At 46.5% G+C, this 26445-nt stretch overlaps 1 protein-coding gene across 1 annotated transcript in view; it reads right to left on the bottom strand.

Moving 5' to 3' along the window:
• Nucleotides 1-25151, bottom strand: part of CEP20 (centrosomal protein 20) — a 52883-nt gene extending 27732 nt beyond the window's left edge. Inside the window, exons 1-4 of the mRNA XM_082260036.1 lie at nucleotides 25070-25151; nucleotides 16732-16929; nucleotides 1303-1387; nucleotides 466-584 (exon numbers count right to left, since the gene is read on the bottom strand). Coding sequence (XP_082116162.1) covers nucleotides 466-584; nucleotides 1303-1387; nucleotides 16732-16929; nucleotides 25070-25097 — 430 coding nt within the window. The 5' untranslated portion in view covers nucleotides 25098-25151. The remainder of the gene's footprint in view (nucleotides 1-465; nucleotides 585-1302; nucleotides 1388-16731; nucleotides 16930-25069) is intronic.
• Nucleotides 25152-26445: the final 1294 nt, after the last annotated feature.

Below are 26445 nucleotides of genomic sequence, written 5' to 3'. Positions count from 1 at the left end.
GACTGAGGGGACAGCCCCTAGGGGTGTGTCTATGCTAAAAGCTTTTGTATTAACAATTCTTGTTGCCTAGCTACTCCTACTGAGAAAAGGTCAATACCCATTGGTGAGGAGTTGGAAGGGGGCGGCGACTGTCGGAGGACGTAAGAGAAATTAAACTTTACAATCACTTTAAAGCTTCATTTGTTGGGCATATACATATAATATGATGTTACTAAAATAATTTGTATTTTCAAAGTCACAGTAAGTGACTAGGGTATAAAAAAAAAAAAAAAAAAAAGATGATCTTTTTTGATTGACACATTTTAATTCTACTTTACACATGCTAAGAAAGACCCATATTTTCTAGCACCTCAGGCAATTTTTCTACAGAACTCTATTATTATCTTGCCCAGCTCGCACAGAGGAACTGTAGCTCACCGTCCAGTGCAGTCTCCTTCCTTTAGGAACAATGTTCTTTTTATTTACCTTTTGTAATTCGGCCTGCTGTGCCTTCAAAATTCCTTTGTGTAGGGTTCTCCGATGAGTGACAAGGAGCACCCCTGTGTCCATATAAAAAGTTAGAGAGTATCCCGTATAGTATTGGTCTGTAAAATCAGGAATATGCATTAAAATGCATGAATATATTGACACAAGCAATATAATTTGCAAAGATCTGTACTTTGCTTGTATAATACAAATTTTTAACAAAGAAAGACAAATGAAAAAAATGGTAGAAAATTTTGAAATTGTTACTGGAAGCACAAGAGTTTGACCAATGTAAAATGAAAATTACCTAACGGAATACTTGCTATATACAAATCACAAAGATTGTTGGAAAACTCCAACTGTAGAGTTATTTTAAATGCATTTCTTGTAGTCACACTAGAGCCTGCTCTCAGTATGGCATTGTGGTAAATGCATTGGCGTGCTGCAGTGGCATTTTCTTCTTAATGGCACCTTAATGCACCTTCCTTCCGATGGATGTAACATGCATGCACCATGTTTTGGCAGTGCACATAACCACCCTGCTTGTCAGTGCGTTGATGTGTGCTGCAATTCATGTCCATCAAATGGTGTGTTGGAATGCCATTCAGAATTCCTTCATTCACAGCACATCAGAGTGAATAGCATTGTATTGCACCAAAGCATTTAACAAGTGTTGCTGAGTGTGGCAATAAAATGCACAGTGGTGCATATGTTACCAGAAAGCAATCATGCGAACAGACCTTAAAATAAAGTGACAAAGGCAAACATTCAATATGTGAATTTGCAGCTAAGTCATCAATGTATGCATGGTATTATGACAAACAAAACATTACTTACACAGATTGAGCATTTGCATCTTCTACAAAGTTAAGCTCCCGGGCAAGAAATGATCTATCCAGTGGAATATCAGACAGTCCAGTTTCTGTAAACCAAAGATAATTACAAAATAAATGTTCACCATGGTTAATGGGCAGACTGTGCAATTGTATTGCTGGGTATGTGCAAGATTGTACAATCAAACTAAATTGTAAGAACAGTAATGCCTAATTCGTTGTCTTAGTTGTTAAGTGAAATGAAGAAGCAGACAGACTGCCATTGTAAATGAAACAAATCTACCAGATCTATACTTTTTATAACTTAAAGCGGAACTTTACCCGTAACAACTTGCTTCTTGCTGGAGGCTGCCATTTTGCTGAAGCCCAGAGCCCCCAAAACAGCAGTAAATCATAAAGTGGAACTAAACCTATTAATTGACGGTTTCAAAATACAGTTACATTCCAGGAATGCTGGGATTGCCAACTGTGTCCTCAACCAAACTGTCAAACCATCAAATGGTTGGTGTCATAACTGAACATATGTGCAGCACCATGGCAGTTGCAGTTTAAACAGAAGCAGTATCCTTGGCTTTAAAAAGATAGGAGGGTTTCGTCCTGCTTTAACCACTTGCCGACTGCCTAACGCCGATCTACGTCGGCAGTCAGCCCCTCACAGGCAAAGTGACGTAGGGCTACGTCACTAGCTTGTGAGGGTCTAGGGAGCGAGCGCGCGCCCCCGGAGGCGCGCTCCCGCGTGGTCATGGACCCCCCCGCGCGTGTGACCGGCGGACCCGATGTCCGCCGGTCACTCGGCGATCGGCGGGGGGAGAGGGAGAATGTCAGGCAGCCTGTGTAAACAAGCTGCCTGTCATTCTCCTTGCTGTTAGGATACTGATCACTCGGATCTAGTATGTAGATCCGTTGATCAGTGTCCATACAGCTCAAGCCCCAGCCAATCACAGTAGAAAGCACGCCCCTAGGGACACACACAGCCCCTCCCTCCCAAATAAAGTTAACCCCTTCACTACCAGTGCATTTTTACAGTAACAGTGCATATATATAGCACTGATTACTGTAGAAATGTCACTGGTAACCCCAAAAGTGTCAAAAATGTCAGTCAAGGGTCCGATCTGTCCGCCCCAATGTCGCAGTACCGCAAAAAAAAAAAAATCGCAGATCGCCGCCATTACACGTTAAAAAAAAAAACAACAAAAATGACAGAAATCTTTCCCTTTGTTAGTAAACGCGATAACTTTTGCGCAAACTAATCAAAATACGCTTTTTGCGATTTTTTTTACCAAACATAGGTAGCATAAAACAAATTGGCCGAAAAAGTAAAAAAATTTTGATTTTCAAATTTTTTTTTTGGGGAATTTCATATAAAAAAATGTGAAAAATATTGCTATTTTTGCAAAATTGACGCTCTTTTTTTGTTTATAGCGCGTGATCAAATACCACCAAAAGAAAGCTCTGTTTGTGGGAAAAAAAGGACGCCAAATTCGTTTAGGTACAGCGTCGCACGACCGCGCAATTGTCCGTTAAAGTCACGCAGTGCCGAATCGCAAAATACCCCCTGGTCGGAATGGGGGTAAAATCTTCCGGGGCTTAAGTGGTTAAGGTTGTCAGCAGATCGGCCTCTACAAACTCAGCAATGCTTAAAATGGAGAGCAAGTGAGCATGTGCAGAGCAGGGTTTAAAACAGTATAGATACTTATTTATTGCAGGTCTGGCGTAGAATTTTGGCACATTCACTCATAGCTTGTGACACCAGGGTGATGGTAAACACCGGCCTAAGCAACAGTGAACATATGGCGGGTCAAGGCCTCTGACCTCCTATCAGCCAGATCAGAGAAGACCGGGGGGGACTCTTCAACCGGTATTACAGTAGCTTTACTCAACCTGGAAAACAGGGAATCCAGTACAGGAGGTACCACATTGCAAAACACTGCAAAGGTGCGTTTTGGGCACCTCCACTGTTTTGAGATATCATCATCAAAGATGGCAGGAAAGGGGAACACCCTCATCGCTTTGGAGGACCTGTGGGTGCCAAAAGGTGACCTGCGCCTCTGATGCTGCCATAGATTGTAGAATCTCACAGAAACAAAATAATAAAAGGAGGAAAAGATTCCATTTAAAAAGAAAAAAATTGCCAGGACCAGAGATCCAAGCAAGGAACTAGGTCCTTACTCCTGACTAGGCAGAAAAAAACGTAATACCTAGCGCAGAAAGTGGGAGTATATCCCCAGGGACTGCCCAAGCTTTTTTCTCTGCCTAGTGTCCTACTCCTAAAAGGGGCAGTAGAACCCTATGGTCATGAAGATGAAGAGCTGTGTCCGTCAATGAAATTAAGAGAAAACGGAATTTTTGTAAAATCTTACCTGTAAAATTCCTTTCTCTGAGTCCTCCGACAGTCGCCGCCTCTTCATATTCGTCACATATGGGGTATTAGACTTTGCTCCGAAGGAGTAGCTAGGCAACAGAATATGTTAACAACAAAGCTTTAACATATCCCACCCTCAAGGGGTGGTCCCCTCAGTCAATACCCTCCTACTTCCTGCAACCATATCTCAGTTTTAGTGGAATAGCAGTAGAGTATACATTCAAACCCCAAAAGAGGGGCGGGGGCGGCGACTGTCGGAGGACTCAGAGAAAGGAATTTTACAGGTAAGATTTTACAAAAATTCCGTTTTCTCTTACGTCCTCCGACAGTCGCCGCCTCTTCATATTCGTCACATATGGGGACGTCCCAAAGCAGTGCAAACATGAGGGGTGGGAAACGCATCCGCGCCGAAAGGCAACGCAGTCTCCACATCAAAGAAAGGAACCTTACCAAAGGAAGGAAACCAGCTGGGCAACAGCAAAAATAAGTGCTCAACAGGAGCAACAACCCAGGAAAAGACAAAAAAACCAGGGGATACAAAACTTATCCCAACAGCCAGGAGTCCCCAACAAGGGACCCTAGGGAACAGCCGCACTAAGAACCTTGCGGCCAAAGGAAGCATCCGCCGATGCCTGAACATCTACTTTGTAGAATTTTGTGAAAGTGTGTACGGTCGACCAAGTCGCCGCCTTACACACCTGGGCTACAGAAGCCCCATGACGACAGGCCCAAGACGTACTCAGAGATCTAGTAGAGTGCGCCTTCACAGGCACAGGGGGAACCTTCCCCTGCAAGGCATAGGCCTGTTCAATGGTCTGCCTGATCCATTTGGCAATGGTAGAGGCGGAAGCCGCCATGCCCTTCCGAGGACCCTCTGGAAGAACAAACAAGGAGTCCGTCTTTCGAAAAGACTCAGTCGATTTAAGGTAAACCCTAATCGCCCGAACAACATCCAGAGAATGCAATCTCACCTCCTTTGGATGTTTAGGCTTCGTGCACAACGAAGGCAAAACAATATCCTCGTTAAGATGGAATTCCGAAACTCGTTTCGGCAGAAAAGAAGGATTAGGTCGCAAGACCACCTTATCCAAATGAACAACCAGGTACGGAGACTTGCAAGACAAAGCCGCCAGTTCCGACACTCTGCGAGCCGAAGTGATCGCCACCAAAAAGGCGACCTTTTTGGACAACATAGACAACGAGATCTCCCTGATCTGTTCAAAAGGAGCACGTTGTAACACAGATAGGACTAGATTCAAGTCCCAAGGGGGCAAAGGATCCCCCCTAGGAGGAACCAGATGCCGCACACCCTGAATAAAAGTGCCAACCAAGGAGTTGGAAGCCACGGGACGTTGAAACAGAACGGCCAGCGCAAACACCTGACCCTTTATCGTAGCCAGCGCCAAACGCTGATCGACACCCGTCTGAAGGAAAGACAGCACACGGGAAACCGAGTACGTGCGGGGTGAAAACCCCCTGGACTCACACCAGGCAAAATAGGCCTTCCAAGTACGGTAATAAACCTTTCCCGAGGAAGACTTCCTCGCGTTGATCAAGGTATGAACAACCTCTAGAGAGAGACCCTTCTCCTTCAGGACCTCGGTCTCAACAGCCAGGCCGTCAAAGCCAGCGACTGTAAAGCAGGATGGTAAATCGGTCCTTGAGACAGTAGATCGTCCCGAAGAGGCAGACGCCAGGGGGCGTCGACCGCCAGATTCACGAGGTCTGCGTACCAGGACCGGCGAGGCCAGTCCGGTGCCACAAGAATCACCGTGCTGCGTTCCGAGTGTAACCTGCGAAGGAACCGGGACAGCAACTGAATCGGTGGAAACGCGTACATCAGCCTGTACTGATGCCACGGGGCCACTAACGCGTCCGACGCGTCTGCCCGAGGGTCGCGCGTCCTTGCCACGAACCTCTTCACCTTGTAGTTGAGGCGAGACGCGAACAGGTCCACATCTGGAAGACCCCACTTCGCGCACAACATCTGGAAGACAGCCGGATGGAGAGACCATTCCCCCTGATCCAGGGTCTGGCGACTCAGATAGTCCGCCTGCCAGTTCTCCACTCCCGGAATGTGAACCGCCGTTATCGCCGGGACATGAGTCTCGGCCCAAGACAGAATGTCGGCCACTTCTCGAGCCGCTCGGGCACTCCTGGTGCCCCCTTGGTGGTTGATGTAGGCCACCGCCGTGGCATTGTCCGTCTGCACCCGAACCGGGCAGCCCTGCAGCCGGTCCGTCCAGCGATGAAGACAGAGCCTTATCGCACGCAATTCCAGAATGTTGATCGGGAGGGAAGACTCCCCCTCCGACCAGGTCCCCTGGGCGAACAGAACGCCCAGAACACCACCCCAGCCCGACAGGCTGGCATCCGTGGTGATTATCGTCCACGAGATCGGACGAAACGACTTGCCCCCGGACACCAACGGGGACTGGAGCCACCACAGAAGGTTTTCCCTGGTGCGATGACTCAACGAGATCTGAAGATCCAGGGATTGAGGTCGCCCGTCCCACTTGGACAAGATCTCCGCCTGGAGACCCCGCGTGTGAAACTGCGCGAAAGGAATCGCCTCGAAAGCCGAGACCATCAATCCCAGACATCTCATACACGTCCGCAGAGACGAGTTCGGAACGTCCCTGAGGGACCTGACTTCCTCCTGAAGAGTCCTGAGTTTGTCTTCCGGCAGGAAGACCTTCGCCTGCACCGAGTCCAGTATCATTCCCAGATAGGGAAGACGAACCGACGGACTCAGTGTCGACTTTGGAACATTTATCGTCCAACCGAACTCCTGCAGAGTTTGCATCGTGACAGACAGGTCCTTCTCCAGACCCTGACTGGTCGCAGACCGAATCAGAATGTCGTCCAGATACCCCAGGACAGAAATGCCCTGGGCCCTCAATAATGCCAGAACCGGTGCAAGCACCTTGGTGAAGACCCGCGGAGCCGAGGCGAGCCCAAAGGGCAACGCCACGAACTGGTAGTGATCCTCCGCAATGGCAAATCGAAGGTATCTCTGATGACCCTCGAATATGGGGATGTGAAGATACGCATCCTTCAAATCGATGGAGGCCATGAATTCCCCCGGAACCAGGGCAGCCACCACCGAGCGCAGGGATTCCATGCGGAACTTGCGAACCCGCACAGAGCGGTTCAGAGCTTTCAAGTCCAGAATTGGACGAACCTTGCCCTCCTTTCTGGGCACGGTGAACAGATTGGAATAAAACCCCCGAAATCTGTCCCGATGAGGCACCGGAACCACCACTCCCTGAGCCCTCAGGTCCCGCACCGCCAGGTGCAGATCCCGCAGGCGCTCTGGAGACAGTTGTAGATTTGAGGGAAAAAATCTGCTCTCTGGCCGAGAGAGAAACTCGATCTTGTAACCAGATCGAACGATTTCCAGAACCCATCTGTCCCGCACACGGGCCAACCAGGGCTGAAGAAAACCGAGCAAGCGTCCCCCCACCCCAAAACTGGGTGAGGGCGCCCCTTCAGGCCGAACTGTTATGGGCCGCAGGTCCGGATTGGCCGGACTTCTGTTTCCCAGACCAGGGTTTCTTCTGAGAGCCCTGGCCCTTGAACGGTTTGCCCTTGTAGTGCGGCCGAAAGGCACGAAAGGACCCCTGAGGGGGCCGAAAATTCGCATGCTTCTTCCCAGAAGCCCCCTTAGCCTTGGGGAAATGGGGCAAGAGAGTGCTCTTACCCCCGGTGATCCCCTTAATCAACACATCCAGGGACTCCCCAAAAAGGCGAGACCCATCATAAGGCAGATTGGCTAAGGTTTTACATGAAGATTGGTCCACCGACCAACATTTCAACCAAACCAGGCGGCGAGACAACACCGCCACGCTGTGCACACGTGCAGCCAACGGAATCAGGTCCAGGTCCGCATCACACAGATACATGACACCCTGGTGGATCTGATCCACCATGTCCAGGGTCGCCGCCGAGGCCGAATCGGCCACTAGGACGCGCCTAAGCATCTGCGTCCAACTTGCGATCGCCTGGGCCGCCATGAGAGAAGCAAATAGAGCTTTAAGCATAGAACCCGTAACAGAATAAGTATGACGGGCAAGAGACTCCAGTCTCCTATCCGTGGCATCACGGAAAACAGGGGATCCCTCTGCAGGAATCGCAGTGGCTTTGTTCAAAACCGCAATTGCATGATCCACTGGTGGAGGCACACACCACCGTTCATCAGTGGCAGGGGAGAAAGGATAACGCAGCTTGAATTTACTTGGTACCGCAAAAGGTTTGCGCAGATCGCGCCATTGATCCTTTACCGCGCGCTGAAAATCAGCATTGCAGGGAAAAACCTGCGGCGTCCTGCGTTTTCTCTGCGTCCCATAAGCCGCCAAGGCAGCGGGGGGACACACTTCGTCCTGCAAACGTAGCGTCTGCTTAATGGAAGCAATCAACTCATCCATGATTGCAAGCTCTTCAGGCGAGCCAGGGGGAGAATTATCAACCCCCTCAACCTCAGCCTCTACCTCAGACCCCACTAGATCAAGAGAGGAGCGGGACCCCGATAGGGAGGTCCCTGCCAGAACAGCCCCCTCACCTTCACCCTCAGAATCGGAGGACAGAGTAACTCTGGGCCGTTTAGTAGATTGAGCAGCCACCAGCATTTGCACCTGGGCAGCAAGGCCAGCCACAATAGTGGCTAAATCCCCCCCTGGGGGGGAAACAGCGGTCCCCTGGCTTTCCACCAATACTGTGGGAAACTTGCCCTCCTGAGAATCCATTGCCCCTGTACGCCAGACAACCAAGGGTTAACTGCCCCCTTTCAGCAAGCACGGTAAGCGCAGCCCACCGCACACACTCAGGCACAATGAGACCCCCACAGGGAATATACAGACTGAATACAGGCAATGGACAACAGGAATAGAAGGATAAAACCTGAGGAGACCCCGCTGCTGCTGCTGCCTCGACCGGTGTTCCAGGAAAAAGGAAGTGATGCTGCCAGGGCGCTCTATGTAAGCCTATGGAGGCTACAAGAAAATGGCCGCCGTGCATGTAAACCATGCGGCCGGAGCGGGCGCCGGTAAAATGGCGTCGTTTGGCGCCGAAACCGCCGCTCCACAGTGCATAAAAACACACACAATTTCATCCCATTATATGGATACATGTCAGATCGCCGCAGCGATCGCTGTATATGCCCCAACATGCCATTAAAAACATGCCCCACAGCACACAGCTTCCCACACTGCCCAGCCTGACACACACAGTGTCATACAGCTCCCCCCCCCCCCCTTGCAGCCCACAGCATGCAGCCGAGAGATAGGGAGACAAGCAGTGTGATTTAAAGGCAGGTTACACAGTCCCAGACTGAGACCCCCCCCAGACAGACAGGTCCCCACATAGACACACTTACCTCATATGGCGTGGGGAACCCGCACAGGCGAACAAGCCGCTGCACATGAGGCAGGGAGAGTCGCAATTCAAGACGCACACAATGGCGGTTAAGAAACCGCACAGCGTCCGGTGAGGTAGCCACCTCACCAAACATCCCTGCACCGAACAGGGATGGGTCGTTCACCGTGCCAGGAGCGTTACCTGGCTGAACGCTCGATGGCAGACTGGGAAGCCACTGACCCACGACCTGCGATCAGGGGAATCAGCCCGAGACCCAGTCCGCATGATCCTCTTCGTCCGAAGAACTAACTAATGCTGACAAAAACAACAGCTAAGTAAAGGTAGAGAAAAAACTCAAATAAAATATTAAAAAGAAGAAAGAGTCTGGGACAAAAAGTCCCAGCACAGAGAGAGCCAGCCACTCCTGACAAGCTAGACATTAAAACTGAGATATGGTTGCAGGAAGTAGGAGGGTATTGACTGAGGGGACCACCCCTTGAGGGTGGGATATGTTAAAGCTTTGTTGTTAACATATTCTGTTGCCTAGCTACTCCTTCGGAGCAAAGTCTAATACCCCATATGTGACGAATATGAAGAGGCGGCGACTGTCGGAGGACGTAAGAGAAATGGGATTTTTGACATACCGTAAAATCCATTTCTCTGACATTCATTGACGGACACAGCTCCTGTCATTCTTGACCACTGGGTTATGCTGCCCCCTACATGTGTAGGACACTAGGCAGAAAAAACTTCTGGCTACACCCATGGGCAGTCCAAGGGGGGTATACTCCCTCTCCCTGCTATAGTTTCTCTGTTTTGTTACAAGCAGTGTCGAGAGAATCATATCTCCACAGAGGGGTGGGTGCTGTATCTGTCAATGAACATCAGAGAAATGGATTTTACGGTAAGTCAAAAATCCTATTTTCTCTTTTATTCATTGACGGACACAGCTCCTGTCATTCTTGACCATTGGGACATCCCAAAGCAGTGTCAAACATGAGGTGTGGGAAACAGCAAAAAACTCCCAAGGCTAAACAGTCGCCAACCAGGCAACAGGGTCTCAAACCAAAACAACTGGAGCCCATCTTCAAAAAACAATATACTCTCAAAGAGGATCAGGTCCTCTTAATAGCAGCAAAGGAAGAACCCGCAGGTGCCAACACCAGGGCATCTGCGGATGCAGGCCAGTCAAGTTCCTCCACCCTAAACTCGCTCATCCATGTCTTTATGAACCTTGCTTTGTTCACTGGTCCAATTCACTTCGTGGAGGGGGGATTATGGTGTGGAGGTTGGGCTTGGCCCTTTAGTTCAAATGAAGGGAATTCTTAAGGCGTCAGCATACAAAGACATTTTGGACAATTTTACGCTACCGATTTTGTGGGAACAGTTTGGGGATGGCCCCATCCTGTTCCAACATGACTGCGCACCAGTGCACAAAGCAGGGACGATAAAGACATGCATCAGTGAGTCTGGGGTGGAGGAACTTGATGGCCTGCACAGAGTCCGGACCTCAACCCGATAGAACACCTTTGGGATGAATTCGAGTGGAGACTGCGAGCCAGACATCAGTGCCTGACCTTTACAAATGCGCTTTTGGAAGAATGGTCAAACATTCCCACACTCCTAAACCTTGTGGACAACCTGCCCAGAAGATTTGAAGTTGATATAGCTGCAAAAGGGTGGGCCAACTCAATATTGAACCCTACAGACTAAGACTGGGATGCCATTAAAGTTCATGTGCGTGTAAAGGCAGGCATCCCAATACTTTTAATTAGAATGCACTTAACACCTGCATCCCTCTATACTGGTAGAAACCTGAGCCACCCCTAGCAGATCCTCAAGGTAAGTAACATTAGGTATATGAAAGTTCTGACATAATGAACACCTTCTGTTTTTAATACAAACTGTAAGGCTAGGCTCATACCTGTGTGGCCCGAGGTTTGCACGGGCACAAGAGCCCATTCATTTGAGCCCATTCTCTGTGTGGGTGGATGCGGCTGCACCACACGCACAGATGTGAACCTACCCTTAGACAGGGCCAATTTGATTTTTTTGCAGGCTGGCTAGTTAGTGTGCTGGGAAATCTTTTGTTTGTTTGCAATGTGGATTGCCCTTTCCATGTGCACCTTATTGCAAAGGCTAGTTATAGGCTGGGGCGGTTGCCATTTTTCCTATAGTTGGTCAAATTGGGTGCAGGGACGCACCGAATGCCTTTGCTGCCATTGTGCTATTGCTGTGTATCACGTGCGTCCGTGTCTTTAAAGGAAGTGTGGTCTCCCTGGCACACCTTCCCTTAACCTATCCATTGATACGCTGTATGTGCTCCTTCTATGGAGGCTCTGGAAATTTTAGAGTTAGGACTGCAGTACAAACAGAGGTCACTTGACGTGGGCACTGTGGCTTACGTATGTATTTGCAAATTTTGTGCAAACATAACTTGTTTTGCAGTCTGGCTGGTGTGCTGGGAAATCTTTTGGTTGTTTGCTTGCGATGTGCACTGCCCTTTTATGTGCACCTTGCTGCAAAGTCTAGTTATAGGTTAGGGTGGATGCCATTTTTTGTACATAAAAAAAACACCTCTGACACATTTTGAAAAGTCAAGTTTGACTAGCATAAACTCCAGTTATCTACAGAAACAAGGATCGCAAGTGTTCTGATCAAAGTAGACACTGATCCCCCACATCCTGTAGAAATACAGAAAGGAGCATCAGACTAAAACAGATGAAAATGTATGAGAATTTAAACTGCTGGTAAATAAGTCATATACATATACACTGAGGGAAATAGGTTGTCCTGGAGTCCTTACATCCTATAACATACTGTGGCATATCCAAGGACCAACCCACACCTTGAACTCCCATCTCATTTCTTACTGGAGGGAGAAGGGGAGCAATCCCCCATACTAGGGCTGCACGATATTGAGAAAAAAAGTAAATTGCGATATATGGTTTTCAACGATATATATCGCGATATGGAACTGGGTGGAATGCAGAAGACACTGACAGTGCAGTCGGGACTCTCAGTGGTGTTAGGAGTATCCGCCGGTGACCTCCTTTGATCCTCACTTGCGGAGACGGAGGAGCTGTGGGCCCGAAGCAGGCACAAGGTATGACGCCCACTATCTGCATGTTATGTGCGGCTCCTCCCCTTTGCCATGTAAACAGCGGTCACCTGGGTAACGTGTGCGGTAGGGTCGGGGGCCCCCCAGTCCGGTGTCTTCCGTGATCCGGGCTGTCCGCACGTGCACAACAATGTGCGGCTTGTGTTATTGTTCCGCTGTGTGCGGTGTTGTGTCGATATCGGTTTCCCCATGCTTTCGGCTGTGATTGGAACTCCGCCCCTCCAGCCCTCCCAGCTCTGCCTCTAGTCTCCAGCCGACCATTACTCCGCCCTTCTCCGCCCATTGTCTCTCCTGGCTGCATCGGGGGCGTGCACGGGGGCGGGATCAGGCTGTAATGTGTTGTAAATAGTCAATGGAGAGACAATGGGCGGAGCAGGGCGGAGTAATGGTCGGCTGGAGACTAGAGGCAGAGCTGGGAGGGCTGGATTGCATCAGGCTGGAGGGGCGGAGTTCCGATCGGCTACCAGCACTGTGAGTCCTCCCCCCCCCCCCGAGTCCCGACTTCTCCCTGCCTAATGCTAAATATCGTGTCTTCGGCGATATGAATATCGCCCACGCCCGCAGAACGATAGTCGATATCACATCGACTATCGTTCAGCCCTACCCCATACCACCCCCTTTTGCTTTGTTTCTCAACACCAGATGGCTGTGAACAAGGGAAATATCAAGGTGGGGGTAGTGGGAAGGGTTGCCAAGAAAAGTAAGTATTTATTTTCCTCTTTTCAGGTAGCTGCTTTCATTTTACTCTTTTATTAGTGACAGGATTTTTTTTTTTTTTAACCCTCCTCTTATGTTAGGGTCAGAACCGACCCGTTTTCATTTTTGAATGTCTATAAGTAACACATACATTTGTTTATTGCATCAAGATTTTTTTACTTTGTCAGGAACCTCTATTTAAACAATGTAATAGAAAAAGAATCCTTTTCACTAAATTATAAAATACTGAGGTGAAAATTAAGAAGTTTATGGTGTTAGGGTCAATTCTGACCCAGTTATAATATAGGATTTTAGGACACTAATAAGTGCCAAAACTGAAATCATAAACACTCCCTCTGCTTAGTAACACTGACAGCCAATCACTTCTCAACCCTGTGAGCTGTAGTTAGGGAGGGGCCTATCTCTTTGCCTGCTTGTCTGCTTCTCTAAATAAAGTGAAGAAACATAGGACAAATTCATTTCACAGTTGCTGACTTTATTTTACCATTTTTTAAATTTGAAAATGAGAGGTATGCTATCAAAAGAAAGGTCTAAGGGGTCACACGAAAAATATTAAAACCAATCTTTTCAAGGATAAAGAAGCCTAACAAGGTAACCAAGAGGTAAGAAACAAATTGGATGATAAATAATTGTTTCCGAGGGTATTTTATGGCTGATTTAAGACACAGGTCAAAACCGACCCGTTAACATCATGGATAGTAACAGAAAGCTAACATAAGAGGAGGGTTAAGTAGAAAGTTTTATGGCAGGGATGTCCAAACTACGGCCCTCCAGCTGTTGCGGAACTACATATCCTATGAGACATAAATCACGGACATTCACAGACATAACTAGGCATAACGGGAATTGTAGTTCCTGAACAGCTGGAGGGCCATAGTTTAGACACCCCTGTTTTATGGAGTAAAAAAAGGACAAATACAGCTGAGCAGCATGATAACCATACAAGAAACAAATTGGGGAAACATGAGTAAAATCTACCATCATCTAATACAAAATCGCTAGCAAAGTGTTGATCCGAAAGCGCCCTAAGCAAGTTAACAAAGACAATCTACCAACTGGCTTATCCAAAAAGGTCTAATAAGCAACCAATTAAAGAGTGCAGTCTACATGAAGGTCTTTAAAATGATTGATAGAAGGGCACTCTCACAGTGTGAGGAAGAGAGAAAGGAAAAAAAATAAAAGGGGGTGGGGGGGGCAACACAGGAGAGGAAACGCAGGATAGAGAAGAAGCGCAGGGGCAGAGAGGGGAAGAAAGCAGCCACAGAGGGGGAATGGCATGACATCCATTAAAGAAAGAGTCACCATGTTTTACAGTTCCACTGCTGTCATTATACAGGCTGACTAGAGTCCCAGGAGTCTATGCAGACGGACCATATCTTATCAAATTTTTGGGGGCAGTTCCTACTTGCATATGTCAACTTATATATTGGTAATGCAGTATCAATGGCAGTACGCCTTGGAGACAAGGTGGGAGGGTGAGGCAACTTCCATTTTAAAAAGATCTCCCTGCGGGCATAAAAAGTAGCAAAGAAATAAATTATTTAACATAGCGACCTAAGTTCACACCATCCAGGATACCTACCAGGAACACCTTAGGGTCCAATCTGAGGGTCGAATCATACAGCTTATTAAGTTCAGCCACCACTGACATCCAAAAAGGTTTATTAGAGGGGTACGTCCACACCAGATGCAGGAAGGATCCAACAAGCTGTTACGGGGTAAATAAGCTTTGTGGAGGAACTTTAACTGCAAAAACCTGTCTCTAGCAGAGATCATATTTGTAACAAAGTGGCTGATGCAATTCTCCCATTCCTCCCCATCCAAATCTGTCAAGTCAGTAGTCCATTTCTAATAAGTGCAAGTCGAGCCATAGAGAGTCTAAGACACAAAGAGGAGAGTGGTTTGCCCATCACGTTCGAGGAAAGCAACCGCTCGATAGGGTCTGACTCAACAGTAAGGGGGGCAGGAAATTGGGCCTGGACTGCGTGCCTCAGCTGCAGATATCTGAATAACATACTATTAGGAAGGTTATATTTGGTCTTGAGATCAGAGAACATAATATGCTTGAGGCTCACCACTCCACGAGATGCCCACAGCTGTGGATCTGGGATACTACGCAGGTGAGGGAAATTGGGATTGTGTGTGCAGGGAAATCGATACTTTGCTCTAGCATGATGCAATACTAAAAGAGTTGTTTTCATTGGGCCGGTAATAGCTGGATTGGACCTGACACCCCAAAAAACGAAACTACTTGAAGTGCCAGAGAAACCAAACAGGGCCGCCTCCAAAGAAACTGTGGAATTGTTTCTAGGCTGCAAAAACCACCAGCAGACCGTTACCAGCACCACTGCCCAATAGTAGAGCTGAAAATATGGGATGGTCCACCTGTGATAGTGGGAGTTGTAGTGTTTTCTTTTCTAGACATTGGACCTTTCAAGACCATACAAAGGAGAGGGATACACTCTGTTAAATGTTAAGAAACATTTTTGGTATGGGATTTGGGGTATTTCTACAATAATTAAGACATTTTGGCAAGTATACCACTTTATTAAGATTTACCCTGCAACTGGAGTGAGTGGGAGTGATTTCCAGGAGGCACATCTCTGTGAGAAATGCCCAAGGAGAGGGAGTGGGTTAAGCTCCATGTGGGATGTCAAGGAGCCACCCACATGTATCCCAAGGACAGGATATTTTTAGAAAGAGACAAAATTCAAGAACATTGATAGTGAAAGTTAAAAAGTGTTTGCAAAACAAGAAACATAGATCCTGTTACCCTATAGCAGATTAAACAGGACAGTGCTTGTGCTGTCTAATCTGCCTCTCTCTAAACTGTAAAAAAACCTGGCAGATCCTGCCTGTTCGTGTCCTGCTCTGTGAGCTGACCACGATAACCATGGCTGCTGAGCCCCGACTACCATGGTCAGCTTGCGTGTCTCCGTCATCATCAGGTTTCCTCTGTCCCCCTCACCCCTTCCCGCCCAGCCTGTCAGCTCTGTGTGTCTGTGTTCCTGCCCCCCCCCCCCCTCTTGCTGCGATTATTTAAAAAAATAAAATAAAGATTACAAATTGTCACTGCCAGACCCTTTATTAGAATGAGGCATAACACACAGGGTAAATGTTTTTCTAAAATGAAGCTTGTAAATTCCATTTTACTGCCATCTTCAGGACAGTCACATGACTCCCAGCCGGTCTTCTACTCCGATCCAGGGCTACTGCGGGAAGGGCTGAGCAGCCACATGACCTCCCCGGCTGACATCAGAGGGAGATCTCGGCCCCTCCCACAGTAGCCCTGGATCGGAGTAGGAGACCGGTCGGGAGTCATGTGGCCGACCTGAATATAGCTGTAAAACAGTATTTACAAGCTTTGTTTTAGAAAAACATTTACCCTGTGTGTTATGCCTCGGTATAATAGACATTAGGTGTGTAAACACCCTAAATAAACTTAAAATATGTGCTTAAAAATACTCTATACTTTCCCCCTTTGAGAATTTCTTACAAATTCCTAAAGTTAGTGCATGTAAACCTGCTATTAAATCAAACACTACCCTCCCCCAGATGAACAATGCTGTTGTCCAAAAGGTGCCCCCTGTGCTCCTACTTCCAGAGTGTTGGCACCCTAATACAGGAGGTGCGTTACTGGCTGGATCACCAGTTTATAACAGGGAAAAAAGCCTGAAAAAAAGAAGAAAACTGATGCAGCCACTACATCTAATGATTGGTAAGCTGTAATATATTACATTTTTGGTTTTGGGTTTAATATCGCTTTAAGGTTTTGCCCATAAGCATTACTCTCTGTTATTTTAACTTTCTCACTTGCAGCAATGACCTGCCAGCAAACTCTATTTGCCTATATTAATACACAGGGCAAGAAATCTTACCTGCAGTTAGGACAGATGAGGTGTATTTGTACTTGTTGAAATCCAAATATTCTCTGATCATTTCATTTATGAGAAGATTCTCATGTGACAACACTGGCCGTGGCTCATTCTGATCATCCAAAGCTGTGAAAACCTCAGCGCGAATCTGTGCTTTTACCTGTGCTAGCACACCTCTCTTGTCCAATGTATCTGTGAGTACTATAGAAATAAACAAACAGTCAAAACCAGGGCAAAAGCAGTTTTTTAGTGTAATGTAAGATAAACTAGAAGTTATTAATATCAACTCTTAAAGGAAGATCCAAGTATATTCAATTTAGTTCTTGTGTTCGGTCGAATAATGCCTCAGATGAAATGCGCATGCGCAGTATGTGATGTTACTCCAGCTGATACCTCAATCAGTTTGTCGGATGCATTATCCGACCAGAGACCGAGCGCGGAGGGAATAGAATCGAAATGCCTCGCTCTCTGCACTATCTGCGCATGCACGGACGGAAAACTATTCCAATTGGGAGGATTATTCTTATTGGGAAATTGCAGGAATATTCTCATGAGTACAGAACACACAGTTCTGACTGGGACACATAAAGGGGCACTCTGACGGGGATACATAGAAGTATATCTGGACACTAATGTAAAGGGGGGCGCTCTGATGGGGACACTGATGCAAAGGGGGGAGCTCTGAAGGGGACACCGATGCAAAGGGGGGCGCTCTGAAGGGGACACCGATGCAAAGGGGGCGCACTGATGGGGACACTGATGCAAAGGGGGTGCTCTGATGGGGACACTGATGCAAAGGGGGGCGCTCTGATGGGGACACTGATGCAAAGGGGGGCGCTCTGATGGGGACACTGATGCAAAGGGGGGCGCTCTGATGGGGACACTGATGCAAAGGGGGCGCACTGATGGGGACACTGATGCAAAGGGGGCGCACTGATGGGGACACTGATGCAAAGGGGGCGCTCTGTGCCCCCATCAGAGTGCCCCCTTACATCAGTGTCCCCATCAGGTTCCCGCCATACATCAGTGTCCCCATCAGGTTCCCTCCATACATCAGTGTCCCCATCAGGTTCCCTCCTTACATCAGTGTCCCTCTTTACATTAGTGTCCCCATCAGAGTCCCTCCTTACATTAGTGTCCTGTTACAATTCTGTGTGTCCCCGTCAGAGTGCCCCTTTATGTGTCCCGGTCAGAGCTGTGTGTTCTGTACTCACGACAATATTCCCGCAATTTCCCAATAAGAATAATCTGCCCAATAAGAATAGTTTTCTGTCCGTGCATGCACAGATAGAGCAGAGAGCGAGGCAGAATCTGACATTAAGATTCTAGTCCCTCCGCGCTCTGTCTCTTGTTGAATAATGCATCCAACAAACTACGCATGGCAGTGTAATTGTCACATCAGCTGATCAAGATATCAGCTGGAGTGACGTCATGTACTGCGCATGCGCAGTTCATCGGATGCATCTTTCGATGGGAGGCATTATTCGACAGAACACCTGCCCCAGAGGTGTTTACAATCTAGACAACGAAAGAATAAATACACTTATTTTTTTTCTACCCTACTCTAACCTAACCTATACCAACCCCCTAACTCTCCCCCATCTCTGCATTGTGCTTCTGATGGTGCTGTGTTCCAAGCATCTCTGGCCTCATGAGAAGGCCTCACATAGAACCATATACCTATTGCTGGGATACTGGTTATCGGACCCTAAGCATTCTTTTATGCTCGGAGTCTGGAATTAAAATAAAAGTTTCTATAAGAAATACGGAGGGTTGCTTGTCCTGATTGTGTGTACATTCCTTCATTCACACATTATCACAACACTCAATAGATGTCTATACTGATTGAAGGGGCAACAAGGTTACACAAGCACAGGATGTAACAAACAACAGAGTAAGTGGCTGTTGGACTGAGGTAAGTATGCATCTGAGAAGGCAGACAAAAAGGATAAGGAAGGTTTGAGGTGGTAGGTAGTCAGAAGCAGTTGCCAGTCAGCTAAGTTATGCTTCAAAAAGAGCTTTCCCCTCTTCAGAATAGACAAACATATTCCATAACATCCAAGTTTTAGAATACTGTTTAAGTCTGTGTTGTGCTCTAAGGATTAGGTCCTCCATCTTATTTATTTCTTCCACTTTATTAAGCCAAAGACTAATGGTGGCTGTGAGCTTTTCCAATTGAGAGGAATGCAGGAATTTTTGGACAATTTTCCGGATTTCTTTCCAGAAGTATTCATGTTTGGGACAGGACCAAAAGATATGGATTAGCGTTCCTCGCCCCTCCTGGCATCTCTAGCAGTGGTCAGTGGTGTTAGGAAAATATTTATGTAGCAGAGTGGGAGTATGGTACATGCTAGTCATCATTTTAAAATTGGTTTCCTGAATCCTCATACAAACTGAGGATTTAGGGGAAACCTGATAATGTTATGTTGTTGGTCTGGGGTAAAAGTATGGTTCAAATGAGCTTCCTATATGCAAGATAGACGATGTTCTTCAGGAGTGATCAATAGATTGTATCAAAACTGTGTGTGCAAAATGCACCGCAAACAGCACTGCAGAAACGGATCAAACGCAAACTGCATGGGTGTGAACCGAGACAGAATCTGGTGCAGCTGTGCATGATAGCCAATCAGCTTCTAACTTCAGCTTGCACAACTAAGGTTTGACAATAAATCCTGGAAGCTGATTGGTTTGTATGGAAAGCTGCACCAGATTTTGCACCCCTTCTGCAACCAGTCCCCCAGCAGCTTCTTCTCAAAGATGCTCAGTTCACAGAGCCCAGGGAAAAGGCTTTTGGGGACCATTTGCACTGCATGATAGCAGCCTGACAGAGCAAGGAATAAAGTAAATATTACAGATTATTCCTCCACCTCTAGACTTAGGCCCCTTTCACACTTGTGCCACTTGAAAGTGGCACGATTTTACCGTCATTTTGTTGCCGCGATGTTACCGCGATTTTGATGCGATTTTGACTAGACTTGAAGCAATGTCTATGTCTTTGGACCTCAAAACGCATTAAAATCGGGCCAAAGTAGTGCAGGAACTACTTTGAAGTTGCTGCAACTTTAAGTTGCGCATATATGAATGGGTATCATTGGAAAACATGGCAAACGACATGTCGTGCTACTCTGATGTCCAAAACTGCATGACAAGTTGCACAAGTATGAAAGGGGCCTAATTGAGCATTTAATCCCAGCAAGGGAATGCTGCCTGGAGCTCAGTGTACAATTCCGGCATCTGCCAAGATGATGTCATCTCAGCTTGGCCAATGAAAACTGCCCAAGAATGGTATCTGGAAAACTGGCTAAAAATGTTATTGGCCGGTTAGGCTGCCCTGGAAAAACCAATTGAGTGAAGGAGAGTATAGTTCTACTTTAGGTACTTGACTTCACTACACCGTACCTTCTGAACGTCTCTCCTGAACTTATTGTCTGCTGTCATACCTTCCAGGGAATACTACCTGCTGTCATACCTTCCAGGCTATACTACCTGCTGTCATACCTTCCAGGCTATACTACCTGCTGTCATACCTTCCAGGCTATACTACCTGCTGTCATACCTTCCAGGGAATACTACCTGCTGTCATACCTTCCAGGGAATACTACCTGCTGTCATACCTTCTTGGCTATACTACCTGCTGTCATACCTTCCAGGGAATACTACCTGCTGTCATACCTTCCAGGCTATACTACCTGCTGTCATACCTTCCAGGCTATACTACCTGTTGTCATACCTTCCAGGGAATACTACCTGCTGTCATACCTTCCAGGCTATACTACCTGCTGTCATACCTTCCAGGCTATACTACCTGCTGTCATACCTTCCAGGCTATACTACCTGCTGTCATACCTTCCAGGCTATACTACCTGCTGTCATACCTTCCAGGCTATACTACCTACTGTCATACCTTCCAGGGAATACTACCTGCTGTCATACCTTCCAGGCTATACTACCTGCTGTCATACCTTCCAGGCTATACTACCTGTTGTCATACCTTCCAGGGAATACTACCTGCTGTCATACCTTCCAGGCTATACTACCTGCTGTCATACCTTCCAGGGAATACTACCTGCTGTCATACCTTCCAGGGAATACTACCTGCTGTCATACCTTCCAGGGAATACTACCTGCTGTCATACCTTCTTGGCTATACTACCTGCTGTCATACCTTCCAGGCTATACTACCTGCTGTCATACCTTCCAGGCTATACTACCTGCTGTCATACCTTCCAGGGAATACTACCTGCTGTCATACCTTCCAGGCTATACTACCTGCTGTCATACCTTCCAGGCTATACTACCTGCTGTCATACCTTCCAGGCTATACTACCTGTTTTGAAAGAAAATGGGTGCGCAGTCCTGAAGTGATGGGGAGTGAAGTGAAAGCAGCACTGAAATTTGAATTAAACGTGAGAAGATGGCAATATGGAAAACATTACCAAAGTGCGCTAACAAATAATGAATCAAGTGTTCAAAAAGTACATGGATGGTGACCGGATTTAAAAAATCATATGCATTCAGTCCAAAACAAAAGTGCAAAAAACTGTGAAAAAGTCTTTCTTTTCAAATTGGAGTGAAGGTAAGGGAGTGTTGGGAGGTGGGTGGGGCCTCGTCCCAAAAAATGATCCAAAGTGGTTCTCAGTGGCCTGATATACACATGTGGACACCCAGTGTTAGGAGTGGACTCTTACCACAATGTGGAGAGATGTGAGCATGTACTTGGTTGTATCTAGAAGTCCCCAACTGATCAAGCTGGCAGGGATGGCTCTCGGAATGGACCGGAACAATCAGCTGCTTCCGAAGTGGGGGGGATCTGTAGGCTTCCAAGCAGGGGGAGATGCCAAGACTCCAAATCCTTTCAGCTCAGCATGGCTGTATCACTTTCCTTCGTTCACACTGATATTGTGGCAGACAAACTGACAGTCACAAAGGGAATGATTTACTAAAACTGGAGAGTGCAAAATCTGGTTCAGCTGTCGATACCTTCCAGGCTATACTACCTGCTGTCATACCTTCCAGGCTATACTACCTGTTGTCATACCTTCCAGGGAATACTACCTGCTGTCATACCTTCCAGGCTATACTACCTGCTGTCATACCTTCCAGGGAATACTACCTGCTGTCATACCTTCCAGGGAATACTACCTGCTGTCATACCTTCCAGGGAATACTACCTGCTGTCATACCTTCTTGGCTATACTACCTGCTGTCATACCTTCCAGGGAATACTACCTGCTGTCATACCTTCCAGGCTATACTACCTGCTGTCATACCTTCCAGGCTATACTACCTGCTGTCATACCTTCCAGGCTATACTACCTGTTGTCATACCTTCCAGGGAATACTACCTGCTGTCATACCTTCCAGGCTATACTACCTGCTGCCATACCTTCCAGCGAATACTACCTGCTGTCATACCTTCCAGGCTATACTACCTGCTGTCATACCTTCCAGGCTATACTTCCTGCTGTTATACCTTCCAGGCTATACTACCTGCTGTCATACCTTCCAGGGAATACTACCTGCTGTCATACCTTCCAGGGAATACTACCTACTGTCATACCTTCCAGGGAATACTACCTGCTGTTATACCTTCCAGGCTATATTACCTGCTGTCATACCTTCCAGGGAATACTACCTGCTGTCATACATTATTATATTATTTATTTGCAGCAAGGATAGTGGTTTCATTTGGGAGAAGGCCTATTATAATTGAGCATCCCATTAGCTTCTTTTTATGCTTATGACTTTTTTTCATATATAAATATTTTGTGCAATTTATTTTAATTAAATCAATTTATTTTTACTTTATTTAGTCTATTTAAAGCGGTTCTAAAGCGAAAATGCTTTTTCCCTAATACATTCCCTGAATGGTAAAAAAAAAACATTTTGCCACTTGCTGTATCCAAAACAACACTTAGCCTTTAGAAATGCTTAAAAGTGTCACTTAAGCCGTTATGTTACATGGATGTTGCTGGTGATTACTGCTTTAAATGCAACTATTTGACACATGTTGTTCTGTAATAGGATTTTTGTGCATAATTTCCTGGAATTCTATGATTGTCACTGACGCGATTGTATTCTGATGCAGTAAAAAAATTTATTGACGAATGTTACAATGTTATTTTGCAAAAAATGTTATAAAAAATATTGAAAATTAAAAGTGTCACTTAAAGGCAAATGTCCCCCCCCCCCCCATTTTGGATAGAGTAAGGAAGGGTGTAACTGGGGGAGGGGGGGTAACCCCTGTCAGGTTTTTTTTGCACACTGTGTCCCATTGGGGAGATTTTCCTTCACTTCCTGTCCCATGGCCAAAATAAGAAGTGAGAGAAAATCCCTCCAAAGTGAAGGAATCCTGGCATGTCACCAGAACTAGTGTCTCAAAAAATCCCCCTCTATTCTTGTTGCGATGTAAACCCCAAATTTTGGATTTTCTTTTACTTTAAAATAATAATGGTAAACAGGATAAATAGAGGGAGTGAATTTCCCTAATGGGGACAGACAGGAGTAAAAGATGACAGGTGTTTTAATCCACCTCCAACCTTTACATAACAAAAAATAAAAACCACACATTTACCATATTGTATTCCACATATCTTCATTTCTCAAACAGAGTTGGGAGGTATGAGCAAAGTCACTCCCCAGAGACAAAGCAGAAAGAAATCAAAGAGGAACACGTATGAGGCATTTCTGGCTAATGCAGGTGTAAACAAAAACATCTTGCTGTATCTGTTCTAAGGCAGGCCTTTATACAACCCACAGAGCTGTGGAGGGAGCACACACTCCAACCCACTACAGGCTGATGACAGCAAACTACAGGAGGGGGCAGATACAGTCACCCTGCACAAGAAGAGAGCAGCACAAAGTGGTCTTGATTACAGGAAGCTCTGGTATAGAGGCACATACTGTAAAGTTCTGGAAATAACGCAAAAACAAACCAATAATCAAGAAGTAAGAACACACATAGTCACATACCTCTTGTATTTTATTCTTGATTATCACCGAAGTTCATCTTTAAAATAGAGCACTGGTTCACCTTAAAGCATCACTTCACTTTTGGTGTAAAATCCCCCACCAGCCCCTTCCTTTAATGCAGTCACACCCTCCTTGTGTCTGTATATACCTTATATGGTGGCTGTGGCAAATCTAGTGCACACTAATGTCGCAAAGACTTTGATGAGACATGGCACCTGCATTATGGATATGCCCAATCACGTCTGGGGGTACAAAGTTGAATGTCACTGGTGCTTCAACCTTCTCTCAGTTTCAGGCTCACACTGGTGCAGTGTTAGACATTGCATGCGATTGGCACTGCACTTCTGTGCAGATCACATGCGATGACTGTGCAATGCAAATTCAGCCATAAATTTGCATCACCTTTTTTGGTCAGCACTGGAATCGGATCACATGGGTGTTCACACCTATGCAATCTGATTCCTGCACCATTTGGCAGTTCGCATGGTGATCCGATCTGGGGGGGTGTCATTAACTTTGCATTGACATCTTCAGCGGTTCGTAAATCTCAGTGTGGTGGGTGACATGCGATGCGGGAACCCGCACTGGAAACGCTCTGGTTCCCACATCGCATATATGCGAACCGAGACTCAGCCTGGGTTCACACGATTGCAATGCGGGAACCAGCGCGATTCTAGTGTAGGTTCCCGCATTGCATCTTCCTCACAGGCAGTTCACACAGCCCTCTCCGCTAACTGCTACGGGTGTCAATACAAAGTTAATGCCACCCCAGATCAGTTCGCAGATTGCTCGAACACCCATGCGAATACAGTGCAGAAAAAAAAGGTTCCTTGCGAACGCAATGAGAGTTCAGCTATACAAACTGTATGGCTGAATTTGCATCGCATGTGATCTGCACAACAATGCGGTGCGAATGACATGCGCTGTCAGTTCACAATAGTGTGAACCCAAGCTCAACATCTTTGGTCTCTTGATTGTCCCAGAACTGTGCGGAGAATGTACACTGAGCTTCAGTTCGTGCTCAGCTCGGAGTACACAAATACTCAAACAAAGGTAGAAGAAATTATGACTGAAATACATTTTGTCCCTTCTGTACTACCTGTCCGCAGTTTTTAAAAACTGATTTCCTTCTGCTCTATCCTGCCAGCAGATTGAAAAGGTACAAACAGGTATTACAGTGATGTTATGAGGGAAAGGGGTCAGGGGGCTCTGTGATAGACTCCATGATAGCAGACAAGACTCAAGGCAAGCAGTTTAATATGAAATGAGGGTAAAGCTGTAGGACTGTTGCTCAAAGTTCGAAGACCAAACAAATGAAAACGTGTAATAACAGCAACCTGAAACAGTATTTAGTACAGTTCGGTCTCACCGGTTTTAAGATCTGCCACAGTCGCCATATCGCTTCTTCCTCTAGCAGCCGGAATGAAAACAATCGCATAGCAACCTCCGTTAGGTGGTGTCATGCGCAGTTCCCTTCTTCCACACTAACGTATGGGAATGGCTGATAAAAAAACACTAGAGGAAGCGCAATGTATATGACTAGTCTTCTATGCGGTCCTCCTCGGCAGCCATTTTTGCGAAGACGCGTGTTCTGCTTTATCATGAAAAACGAATCTTCATAAACAGTCATTCCCTGGAAAGCCCAGACTCACTTTCCTTTCCAAGATGGTTTTGTTGTCCCCTTATTAAACACTGACGAGCTGTATATTATTTGGGTCCATGCTGCATAAACTTTTTTTTTTTTACTTTGCTTTTGATTTCTTAAATTGGAGTTCCACCCTAATTTTATACTTACCTCCATCTTCTCGCTCCGGGTCACCTGAAAAACAAATGGCTAATCGCATTTTTTTTTTTTTTTTTTACTTACCTCGTAGCGAAGAAAATATACTTACCTTACTTCCTTCTTCCTCCTTCCTCGGCCGCGGCCCGTCGTCACTTCCTGGCTCTGCAATGATTCCTGGGAGCTGAACGTCATCGCTCCCAGGAATCATTGCGCCTGCACCGGCCCCGACGTCAGTTCCGGGGCGCGCGCGTCATCCCCTTCTAAACAGCTTCTGGGCATGCCCAGAAGCTGTGGAGGGATGACGCGCGCGCCCGGAAGTGACGGCGGGGCCGGCGCAGGGCATCGTGGGACCGAAGAAGGCGGAAGAGGACTCCGAAGAGGATCGCGCTGGCTTCAGCTGCCCACACCTGAGATGGCAGCACTGGACAAGACTTTTTCAAGGTAAGTATTTGTCCTAACAGGTAAGTGCAGCCCGGGACAGATCAGAGGCTAGCCATTGTGGAATGCACTAGCCCTGACTGTCCCGGGGGTATTTAAAAAAAAAAAAAAAAAAAAATTCCAGGGTGGAACTACGCTTTAAGAGCAGCACAGATATTTTTACAGGTGGTCAGTTCTAAATACCAGGGACATTTTCAGATGAACAAAATTAAACCTGGAACTGTGCCTGGAGATTTGAAACACGCACTGTACATTATTTACCAACTTAAGCCCCGGAAGATTTTACCCCCTTCCTGACCAGGGCCTATTTTGCAATTCGGCACTGCGTGAATTTAATGGACAATTGCGCGGTCGTGCGACGCTGTACCCAAACAAATTTGACTTCCTTTTTTTCCCCACAAACAGAGCTTTCTTTTGGTGGTATTTTATCACCTGTGCAATTTTTTGATCATGCGCTATAAACAAAAAAAGAGCGTCAATTTTGCAAAAATAACAATATTTTTCACACTTTTTTATATTAAATT

The sequence above is a fragment of the Pelophylax lessonae genome, assembly GCF_965119305.1.
Source record: "Pelophylax lessonae genome assembly, chromosome: 6".
NCBI lineage: Eukaryota > Metazoa > Chordata > Amphibia > Anura > Ranidae > Pelophylax > Pelophylax lessonae.
The sequence above is the reverse complement of the archived record's forward strand: the minus strand, read 5'-3'. Positions and strand labels throughout refer to the sequence as shown.